Raw genomic sequence first — 12,107 nt, forward strand, 5'->3', positions numbered from 1 at the left:
GGCTTAGCCTTTATGGTATATGAGCCAATATACCATAATCAAATATCTGTACATTGGAAAATCCGGTTTCTTCTTACAAAATAAAGTCGAGAAGATTTGTCTAATATCTTGAGGGCATTTTTTTTTTTTAATAAAACAATTATTCCACTCGTGCTTGTTGGATATGAGATGATTATAGCCAACTCGGCGCTACGCGCCTCGTTGGTTATCTATCATCTCATATCCAACGCGCGCACGTAGAATAATCGTTAATTAGCCAGATATATGTCAGTCAGTCAGTTAGTCGGTCAGTTGGTCTCTCAGTTTGTCAGTCTGTCTGTCAGACATTTAGTCAGTTAAACAATAATAAAACAATTATTCCACGAGCCGCTTGTTGGATATGAGACGATAGATAGCCAACAAGGCGCTACGCGCCTCGTTGGCTATAATTATCTCATATCCAACAATCGCTCGTGGAATAATTGTTTTATTAACCCCCCCCCCCCCCCCCCCAAGATATTAGACAAATTTTGTAGCTCCTTTTAATTTTAAGCTGACGCGTACGCTTACCATATTTGTAGATTATGGTATATTGGGTCATATACCATAATGGCTAAGCCAATAAAAAGTCTTGAATTGCATTATCTAATGATCCAGTTTTTAATAATTACCAATATCAGTGATATCCAATTAATTGCTTTTCAATAGAATTCTACCAAATATTATTCTTATTTGACATTTACCTTCAGCTGTTCTGTATTCTTTTGAATATGATGTGAAATCTTACTAGCGAATGACCTTTCAGTGTACCGTTTGAAACATCTTCTGAGTTTTCGGGCCTCCTCGCCCATCACGACCCCATACGTAGCTGAGTAATCAAGGATCTTATTCACCCGTAGATGTTCTTGTTCAAACAAATCCTTGCGGCTTCCAGCACTATATGTATCTATGAAGGCCCCGATAACATGTCGTTCGTGTAGGGCCTTGTAGATATCGTCGAACGTGTGGTATTCGCGTTCTGGAAAAAAAGGGAGCATTTCCTTTGCTTATGCACAGAATCGAATGCATTGATTTCTTGATGCGTACTTCATATTCGTATGCGTACCATATATTCTGACTTTTATAATCTGTAGTAACCTTTTGAAATAGTGCGAATAAAGATTTTCCTTCCTTTCATATAGCCGGCTTCATATCCCTGGCTAGATTCTCATATACCTCATATTTCACATAACGACCTTTGTGCTTTGGTGGAATTTTAATGATGAGGACACTTTGTAATGCTTCAATTTAAAACATACCAGATACAATGAATATATGAAGTTCATATATTTTGAACTGCGGTATTAGATATGTATGATGCACGATCCTCGCAGTAGAGAGCGCTATTTATGCAATAGCGAAAATCAGACCTGAAAAAAATCAGGCCTGTACGGGATTCGAACCACTGACCTTTGCAATACTAGTGCAGCGCTCTACCAATTGAGCTAACAAGCCAACTGGCTAACAAGCCTACCAGTTGGCTTGTTAGCTAAATTAGTAAAGCGCTGCACTAGTATCGCAGAGGTCAGTGGTTCGAATCCCGTACAGGCCTGATTTTTTTCAGGTCTGATTCTCGCTATTGCATAAATGGCGCTCTCTACTGCGAGGATCGTGCATCATACGTACTTAAAACATACCTTTGTCACTAATACTATTTTCACTGCATAAATGCAATAACGATTAGGTTTCGCCCCTGCCATGTGATGGCGGTCAGCGTCGTTCCCTACAATTTACAAGCCTCTTGCCCTGGCAATCGTGGGTATCCCTCCATACCTTTGCTCCCCGCGCTGGGGCTGTTGTCAACCTCGTTCTCAGGACCTCTCATTTTCCCGACCCTCTCTCGCTCGTGGGAGCGAGGAGATGAGAAACCCTGAGAACGAGGCTGAGGCTTTTGTAGGTGGTGAGACTGTTTGCGGTCCTTTTTTGGCTTGTTATAAGCTGCTGCTGATAGCCCTACCAATATTATTAGCCATTCCTTCTTCCAACAGTAAATACCCTCAATCGTTTTAGGTGGTGTTAGTGTTACCTTTGTCCATGTTTGCATTTTTCCTTACTCCCATTCGATATTCAGGAGTACCTTCAATTGCCGCTGCCTGCAGAGGATCCGAAAATACAATGTAATATGGATGCCTCGTAGCGCTTTTTAATTAGAAATTCCTAATCGTCACTGTGTGCATATGATCGTGTAGAAATGAAAACTACTTTCTTCTACATGGACGAAAACAGGGGGCTATTACTCTGAAAACCCGGGCACACTTTCCTAGTGGTGTATTGCATGGGAATCTTTGAGAGAAGTAGATCGTATTAACTTCAATGGACCTAAACGTTACCTTGGCACCCCTGTAATCTGCCCTTGTGTTTTCCCATTTTTCCCATTTCATTTACTCTTTCGCTCAAAAGGATAAAAAAGCGCTTTGGTAGTAGGGACCTAAATAATGAGTATACTGAGCAGAAATGTTTTTCTAAACAGATAGTCAATGGGAATGATGTCAGTTGACACTTCTCTTCACCCTTTTTACATGAATTAATCAGGTGGGCAAGGAATTGAAATTACTCAATTGTAATATAGCGCGATTTTTCATTTGCTGAGAAAATTAGAAAAGAAGCACATCAGTGTGTTTTCCATCCCAGACAGATACCATCGGCATAGATCTAAGTATTCTAGAGTGAGAGCCGCTTTTGGTTTGAGTTTTATCCAAACGTGAAACTTTCGGATAAAATACCCACAGTCACGTGGGTATGACATACTCACAGCCACGTGGGTATGTCAATATCAAACTCGTTTTCTCTATTTCTACTTTACCTTGGTTCCGTAGATTTTGTAATCTGTTTCCAAAGTAACACTTGTAATGGCCGTTGCCATGGCGCCATTTACAATTCCAAAGATTACTAACCCGGACAAAATGACAACTATTGCCAGAATTCTTCCTGTGATGGTTATGGGTGCACGATCACCGTATCTGTAAACGTTAGTTTACAAACTTGTCTTAGATAAGGTATAAATTTTGGAGGCCCCTAGATCATGGTCCATTTCTCTGAAGGAGACTTAATTCAGTTTCCACAACAATATTTACCTTAAGTGTTGACTTAAGTCTCGAATTCAGTTTAGAGATTACTTGATTGAGACTCACCCAACGGTTGTCATGGATACAAATGACCAGTAAAAGGCTTCATACGCCCCCTCTATAAACGATGGTGGAAAGTCTTTGGGATTGGTCTCCGACTCCTACAGGTATAAAAGAAAGGGAAATCATTAAAATCAGAGTGATTAGTTTCATTTCATTTCTAACGATTCTTTGCTGATTAAGCCTGTCAACAGCAACAACAACAACAACAAAAACAGCAACAAAAAATTTTTATTCTCTAAGAATACAAAGTAAAAAAGTAACAATCCCTAACCGCAAAATAGCGGAGCCAATCGAGGCGGGAGGGAAGTAAACATTAAAAATTCTTCAATGACAACTTTGACTAGACAAAAAAAAATGGGATGTACGGAGACAGTGGAACACTTATTTAAGCTTTCCTTTGCGATGGAAATTTAGAAACCAGGAATGACCAAATCATCAAAGGTTTGTGTTCTGTCGTTGGGAACAATACTGGAATTGTATTGGAACAAGCTAATGCCAATTTTGCGAAGCATTTCTGATCTTTTGATGAGAAAAATCCTCATTTTTGATCAGGAGTTAACCTCACAGACTCTCTTCGTAACTCTCATTGTTGTACTACTTACAATCTTCACTCGTTATGCAATGCAAGAAAATGGTAAACTCACCACGTACCACACCACCAGCCCTGCAAGGTAAGTGATAACCAAAGCCAGCATGACCGCTGGCCAACAGGACGTAATGTTCACCAGGATAGCGTTGGGCATATTATCTTGGGAGTTGGTGTTAATTATAAACGCCATGCCAGGTGACTCAACTATTCCTTGATAACCAAACTGTTTGGCAAATTGTTTCTGGTCTTTGAAGCCGTATACCGGAAAGAAAAAGTCTGTGGGATTTTCGATACTGTTCCTTAGTGCACGGAGACTGGGTAGCATGGCTGAGTCATTGAACCCATTTGAATTCATGTCCACGTAAGATTTGCCATGTGATTGACAGCTTTCACAGCATGCAACTGTTAGATCACTAAGGATAGGTGGAATAAGTCCATCTGGGAGGCCATTTTCAGACAATCGGACATATGGTTGAAATTCATACCAACTCGTTGTGAGACGTTTATGACAGCGACAAGTTTCTGTAAATAATCATAATTTTTTTAAATTAGAGATATTATGCTATGTTATACCACATCCCAGAGCCAGTTCGGGAGGAATGTGACAAACCTGCATAATCCGTGACCGGCGGGCCGTCGCCCATGATCGTAAATCCAACAACATCAATCCGGTACAAGGTAAAAATTTCTAGATTTGTCAGCACCAAGGACAAAGTAGAGGAATTCACTATCTGCTCCCCGATAGGCTCTTCTTCAACTGACTCCTCGCCAATCTCAACGGCCTGGTACCTAATCTTGTAGCCACGTAAAATGCCATTGATGTGATCTGGATCGATTGGTTGCCAGGCAACTGGAATGTTTGTCAATGTTACGTGACTTGCAGTAGTTATACCCTGTGGAGGTTTGCTAGGGACTGGAAAGTAGAATTTTTAATGGATATCAGTAAAAGACGACGAGGAACAATTGATATGCTCTTTGTGACAATGAAATCCCAGTACGTAATATGAACTTCCGGTCTTACATTCAATCACGTCACAGCATACAAAAGTTACATACCGTCTTGACCCGTTAGCGCTGTGAGACTGTTTTCAGGTCCATATCCTTCAGTTGTGAAGGCACGAACTTGAATATAGTAGAAAGCAAATTTCTTTAAGTTACCAAAAATCATCCAGCGTGCAAGTGGTTGACCTTCCCTCTCCTCTATTGTGCCATTAAGTGGAATTTCATGCAAGTGAACTTTGAATCCTCTTATGATGCCATTTTTAAACTGCGGAGGGATTGCACCCCATTCGACAAATAGACTGGTAGAGCTTGGTGCCGAGTATGTGATATATAATGGAGGTCGATCCGGAGCTGTTGGTAACAAAACGTCAACAAGTTAGTGATTGAATTGAATTTGAAGGAAGAAACTTGTCTGCAATGCATACTTAAAAAGACAGTTTGAAGAGGAAAAAACTTACCGTCCTCTTGCGTCTTTATAAATATGGTGTTACTCGGCACTCCCTCCCTGGTCGTAAACGCTGTTACCCAAATATGGTACTCAGTAAACTTGTATAAGCCTGTAAGCTCAACTTGAGTTACAGAGATGTCAACTGACACGTTTTTTAACACAATCGGATGAACGGAACTTGGCGCTTCCTCGTAATAAACGGTGTAACCTCGGAGAATTCCCCGGAGGTTGGGTAGAACAAGTGAACTCCACTGAACAAAGATCGATGTCGAACTTTTTGTTTGTCCCGTCAAATTAGCTGGAGGTTTGAATGGAGCTGTAGAGCAAAAAAAGATTTAGAAATTATTCCTCTATGCTCACTCGACTGAATTATGATTTTTTAGTGTGGTTCTCGCCTAAATATGCCACTTGGAAATATCGTGTAAAAAAGAATGCGTCCCAACATTCTGTAGTTGAATATACTATAGAATTGTGGTAAGAAAATCCCGAGTTTGCATGCATTTCAACTTCTTTAATCACAAAATCTGGGATTCTTTTAAGACAAAATGCTACGGTGATATAGTTTGGCGTGATTTAACTAATGAGCTGCTCTCTCGTGGTTTACCTTCTTCGTCAGTATGTCCTTTTATGAAGTCACTCCACGGGCCATCTCCCATAACAGTGAAAGCTTTCATCTTAATGGTGTAATTCGTCCATATTTCTAAACCAGCGATGTCTATCATGAGGGCTGAGGCATTGATTGTGAAATTTCTTACACTGGTTCCGTTTATGTGAATTAGAGTGAGCTTGTAACCGATGCCAATACCATTAATGGTTTCATCAGGCACAGGAAACCAATGGACTCTTAATACAGTGGGTTCTATTCCTTTGGCAGTGATATTGATTGGCGGCTCATCTGGGACTGAGGTAAAAACAAAAATTTGGTTTGGAAAAAGATTCCATTGCTATGCTGAAAATAAATGTTTTAGAACCCACTTTGTTTGAGCAATGGTTTAAGTTGTGGGGTGGCACTTGTTCTTCTAAAAATCCACTGTTAACTTTATTTTCAAAAGCCATCAATAATGGAGTTTCTTGCCACAGTTGTGGAAAAAGCTGTTTAGTTGGGTAAACAAACTTTAGGTTATTTTTAATTTTACTCTCTACTTTTCCTTTCATTCTTCTCCTCATTAATTCTAATTTTCAATTACAGACATATTTAAGCACTTTGCCTTAGTACACCTTGTTGGCGATTGTAGCCTAGCTTCCAACTTTGAGCGTTGCTGCAGAATCTAACAATTTTTTTTAACACTTTTTTAACTTATTCTATTACATACAGAGTAGATCATCAAGTAGTTCTTAAAGACCTCTTATAACAACCAGCTGTAAGGTGGTCAACGCATTCAGCACAGAAAAAAAATTGCGTATTACGAAATGGATTACATACCGTCTTGTTCGGTTCGGACAAAAATAGGTCCCGAATAATTCCCCAAACCAACCACCGTTGCTCCAGCGACTTGTATGAAATATTTTTTGTACTTTCCTAATCCTTTCAGTTCCACTTGTAGCTCTGTACTGTTTACTGTGGCAATGGAAACGTTATCATTTGGTTTATCATTTCTTCTATATTTAACGTGATATTTCAGGATAATCCCACGCGTGTGATCTGGAGGAATGGGCTGCCAGGTGACGTTAATACTTGTAGAACTGGTGTTGAACGCGGTCACATTTGTCGGCGGATGATCTGGTACTGAAGCGTAAAAAAGAATGGTTACTGTCATAATCACTCAGAATGAATACACAGAGAAAAGTGCATTTCATGCGGTTCAATAGAATTCGTATATCGATTGCGAAACTCCACAATAGACACAAGTCTTATTTAGTGGATCAATTCATCCCAGATGGTTCTAATCACCATCACTGAGGCAAAGAAACAAACCAACAAAATGAAAAAAAAAGGTGATTTGCACTCGAGTTGCTCCTCTTATGAGAATTCTTATAAGTGTAAAAAATACCGCCTCTACATGAGAATTGAATTCGGTGGAAATTCTTTGAATGCAAACATAAGTAGTACAAGTTTTTATCAAGTTTCAGTTGGAATTTATGGTGATATGTCGTACGGTAATCAAATTTAGGTCATGCCTATCATAACTCTCATTACCAAACCATTCATCTTGTAAAATTAATTCAAGATTCATTCGTATTCCTACGCAATGTGTCATACCATCTTGTGCTGTGGTAAAGTTTGCTGCCAGAGTTGGAACGCCATCTTTTACAGTGAATGCTAACACCGTGACTGTATAAGTGGTGTAACCCTTTAAATTTGTAAGAACGAAGCTTAAAGTCTCGTTTTCAGTGCTTCTTTTCCTGCGCCTTCTGTGAGTAGCGTTGATAACAAGGGTCGTCCACGTGTGATTTGGAGATTTGATTTTACCATAGGTGACTTTGTACCCCCGGAGTACCCCATTGATATGGTACTGGTCGACTGGTTTCAGTTTGAAGGTTAATTCTGAGCTAGTGGTGTGTTGAATAGTGAAGTTTCTTGGAGGTTCACTGGGAGCTATTAAGTTTACACAAGCATTGAGTCAATATTGAAAATTCATTGGTATAAGGTCATTATCATGGATTTTATTAAATTGTTGCTAAAAAGCGTATCCAAAAAACTAGAAATTATTTCTTTGAAATAACTGACCCAGATTAGAACTTTAATTTCTTCGTTACTCTTCAATGGAACATGACTTAGAAGATGGTTTCACTCCTGTATCAGCTCGATCATGATAGAACGCGACCCAAAAGGGCTGTTCATCATCTCTTGTTGAGCACAGATAAACCAATGAAACAAATGTCAAGGGGAACAGTCAGGCCATTGGTTTATATATACCGGCTGGTACATGAGTTAGAAGCAACTGTATTCAATGTGATCAAACGAAATGATGAGTCAGAGTTACCGGCGATGCACGTGCACAACACCCAGGGGGTCTAGCTGTTCTACTTAATCATTTCATGCTCAGGAAGTTGTTAGAGGTCTCGTACCAATCAGCCTCCAAAATATTTAAGATGTATTATTCAATTCAACCTACCATCTTCTTGAGTTTTTAAGCTGATAACATCGGTAATATTTCCTTCCCATGAACTTGTGAAACCATAAACTTTGAATTCATAGGGCGTGTATGGTTTCAGAATGTTCAGGTCTGCACTCGTCATGGACGAGTTAACCGTGTAGTTAAAACTTTCTCCTCTCAGCAAATCAACGATTTCTATCACATAGCCCTGTACATGTTCACCCAACATGAGTGGATCCGGTGGCTTCCATTGGAGTCCGACACCAGTTGAGCTTGCAATAGAGGACGTAATGTTCACTTTTTCCAACGTGAATTCTAGATAAAGACATATCAGACGTTTTTAGTGAAAGACAAGATGGCAGGAAAACCCTTTGTGGGCACAAAGTTACGAAGACATGAATTGTTTCCCATTTTCCTTTATCCTTTACCTGTAACTCGTGTCTATTAGTCAATACGGTTATTTTACCTGATTTGTAGTTTTCTCCAACGAACAGTTGTTTTGAAAACGGAGTGGCTTGAACATAATTTCAGTGTTGGTTTATCTTTGAGAACTGTTCTTAAATCTATAAATGTAGGTTCTTTTATACCGTAATTGTGCCATATCATTCATCTGATTCAACATCACAGTAACAGTGACAGCGTTGTCTTTATTCGTAAGAGTAGAAATGTAACTGTCGCATCCTCTCTTACCTCTTAGCGCCTTTGTCATTAAACATGGCTTGTGAACAGGCTTTTGGTCAAGCGAATGCTATGCCCCTGATCGCTTAGCACGAAAATGTTTAGAAAGAAATTCGACGAAAAAATGTAACTAATTATTTTCATTTTCTACAAAGTGCAACGATGTATTTTATCAAGTTACCATGATGACAGGTGAAGAACTCAGCTCTTATGCATGCAGTCCCCTCCCACGATCTTGGCAGAATCCGAATGTAGCGTGTGTAGATCACAGGTGTTATGGAGTTGAAAACTACAGTGTTACTATCCCAGTTACCGTGAAATATCTGCAGAGGGATGTAACGGTGGACATTTTTTAATGAGGACCGAAGCGGATCTCCTCCACGAATACCTTTAGGGCAAACGAACTTCCAAGAATATGGACACTGTGTCCAAGAACATGCACCCTGGAATGAGCTGAGGACATGTCTTTTTCTTTTCAAGAACAGGGACATTGTATCCAAGAATGAACTTTAAAAGAGCTTTTCCTGAAGGAAACCATCAGTTATGAAGTTTAAATTTGTTCCAACATGGGAACTGTGGGAACCATTAATGTAACTAAGGGTTACAATGAGCTGCAGTCGAGAGGACCCTGCAAGTTTCGAATATTTCGAGCTTCAAACAATCGTAGCTGATGAAAAACTAGGAAAGGATATTTTGATATAGCTTGTAATTTGGGTAATAGGAGACTTGTAGATCACAAATTAGGATGGAAAGTAATATGATACTACTTTTATTAACTCTGATTTTACCTTTACATCATCAAACTGTTCATAAGCTTTGAAATGCATCCCTTCGTCGAGGCTGTAATTCAAAGAGAAAGTTTTCACCCAGTGAAATAAACTGGGACCCACTGCATCGCCATCATAAAATCTGCCTTGAGTGGCTACTTGGGTTAAAGTAACTTTATTTGCAAAGTCAACTTGAAGCCATGGTTGGTTTGCATCGTTTATCGCAGCACACCAAGCTCCGGGAAAGAGAGAATTCGGTGGTTTGAAATTCAATCGAGCATTTGGTGCCAGATGTTGTTGAGAGGATGCAGTTATACGTGAGTTTGTTATGTTGTAGTCTTCCATGCCAAGGTCGTGACAATCTATCAGAAGGAACAAGTCAAAACAAGTCAAATATTTTGACAATATTTTGGCATGAAATACAGTCATTTAGGTGTTCTCCTAAGTGTACTGTTATGAGAGAGAAAAAAGACAACATGGAGTTCTTCTTTGCCAACGTAATAACCTACCATTCACGTTAGTAATCACTGTGACATAATCGCTGAAGTTACTAAAGCCTTTCGAAGTGAACCCTGCCACTTTGATTTTATAAACTTCGGATTTCTCCAGCTCATGAACCTCCTTGGTAAAAGTGTTTTTGCAGACATAGAAAGATTTATCGATGTTTTCTACCACGACGACGTAACCCATTATAATTCCATTACTGTTTTCCTCTGGAATAGCCATCCATTTCACCGTTACGCTTGTATAGCTTGAGCTGTGGCCCATTACTATTGGAGGCGCAAGACTGGGAACTAGTATAAACAAGATAAGTAAACGTCAAGTGGGACACTGTAGGATATAGAAGGGGACCTTCATTCAGAATACACCCTCAGGACTTGAAAAAAACTGTCCCAAGAATAGAGTTGTCCCATAGATAAGAAGGTTGCTCAGAAGAACCTCTATTTAAAGGACATATCAGGGTCTTAAAAAGTGTGCTTTAAGTAAAGGGATCCCTACATGACCAAAGTTTGTGTTCCTTGAACAGAGGTCTATCCCGAGCACAAATGACTTAAAAGAGAAGTTATGCCGTACTTTCTTTGTTGAAGCTCAATCTCACTTTAAAAACCGCGAGTAGTATTTGAGCAATTTCGTTAGGCTCTATGCAAAGAAGTCTAACCTTCTTTTTTTTCACAGCTAGATTGTACTGGGTGGTGTTTGTAAGGTTGAAAAGTGTTTATGCTGCATTGCGAACGTACTTTGCATTTGGCAAGTGAGAAATTGCTAAAGAAAAAGTCAGTATTATAAAGATAATGTTACCAAAAGGACGTTAAGACAGCAGAGTGACAATAACTCTCAAAAAAGAAACAACAACTTTGAATTTAAATTTACAAGACATGTTTCGACATTCTCATGTCATCTTCAGTTGCAAATGAGCATTGAACTGTTGTACATTTGAATTTAAATTAAGGTACGTTACAAACTACGTGTCAGGGCTTACTTTACATTTGAATGTAAAAACGCGAAAAATGTAAATAGCGCGCGCTTGAATAGATAAAAAAATTAATAAATAAATATAATAATAATAAAGATAAATTAGAAGACCAAGGAACAACATAATTAAAAGGAAAGAGACAATTCTAAGTGTTTCAATTGCTGATTAAGGATGGGTATTTCCCACTTAATATGCAATACCTCTTTGATCTTAATTTGGTATTTTGAAGCGGCAGAATCTAAGATCGTGAAACATTCAGTATCACAAGAGTCAAGACAGGCCCTTGATGATTGCAGGTGCTTGTAAATATGCGAAGTTTTGTCCGACAAGAGGTGCTCACGAACTCGTGTACAAATGTGGCGAGTGGTCTCACCAATATAACTGACATTACAGCCAGCACATGAAAATTTATATATGACACGCGAACGTAGACCTAGCGGTACTGAATCTTTCACACTGAACATGTTTCTGAGTTTAAACGTACTGAAGACTAACTTAACATCTAAATCAGCTCTACAATAACGTTTGAGTAGTTGTCTTAATTTAGTCTGAGCGATGTTCGAAAACCGACCAACATAGGGAAGTTTATAATAGTGCGTAGAAGGTTTACCGGAGTTAGAAGAGGCGTTATGCCCATTAGGAGAAGCCGGATTATTTTTCTTCGCTAGATACCTGTAAATGATCTTGTCTATGACCCAAGATGGAAAACAATTTTTCCGTAGCAAGAAAATAAGTTTCTTGACATCCAGATGAAAACCAACCCAGGAATTATTGATCTTATATGCTTTGTCAATCAACGTTCTGACTAAACCTAATTTGTAAATCAAAGGGGCGAAGCTGAAATAATTAGTAAGAAGACCAGTAAACGTCTTCTTGCGATATACACTAGTGACGATGGATGTATGATTGTTGTCTAACAATATGTCTAGAAACGATAATTTCTTATCAATTTCCTTTTCCATTGT

At 39.1% G+C, this 12,107-nt stretch overlaps 1 protein-coding gene across 1 annotated transcript in view; it reads right to left on the reverse strand.

Annotated features, from left to right (window-relative positions):
* LOC111330238 (uncharacterized) overlaps positions 1-12,107 on the reverse strand; it is a 31,096-nt gene that overhangs the window by 2,205 nt on the left and 16,784 nt on the right. Inside the window, exons 12-26 of the mRNA XM_088745293.1 lie at positions 10,178-10,462; positions 9,690-10,030; positions 9,083-9,224; positions 8,242-8,538; positions 7,386-7,721; positions 6,609-6,911; positions 5,790-6,086; positions 5,196-5,501; positions 4,792-5,088; positions 4,346-4,648; positions 3,791-4,257; positions 3,150-3,244; positions 2,822-2,978; positions 2,045-2,111; positions 723-997 (exon numbers count right to left, since the gene is read on the reverse strand). Of these exons, the coding sequence (XP_088601419.1) occupies positions 723-997; positions 2,045-2,111; positions 2,822-2,978; positions 3,150-3,244; positions 3,791-4,257; positions 4,346-4,648; positions 4,792-5,088; positions 5,196-5,501; positions 5,790-6,086; positions 6,609-6,911; positions 7,386-7,721; positions 8,242-8,538; positions 9,083-9,224; positions 9,690-10,030; positions 10,178-10,462 (3,968 nt within the window). The remainder of the gene's footprint in view (positions 1-722; positions 998-2,044; positions 2,112-2,821; positions 2,979-3,149; positions 3,245-3,790; positions 4,258-4,345; positions 4,649-4,791; positions 5,089-5,195; positions 5,502-5,789; positions 6,087-6,608; positions 6,912-7,385; positions 7,722-8,241; positions 8,539-9,082; positions 9,225-9,689; positions 10,031-10,177; positions 10,463-12,107) is intronic.

This window comes from Stylophora pistillata, chromosome 14, assembly GCF_964205215.1.
Source record: "Stylophora pistillata chromosome 14, jaStyPist1.2, whole genome shotgun sequence".
Taxonomy (NCBI): Eukaryota; Metazoa; Cnidaria; class Anthozoa; order Scleractinia; family Pocilloporidae; genus Stylophora; species Stylophora pistillata.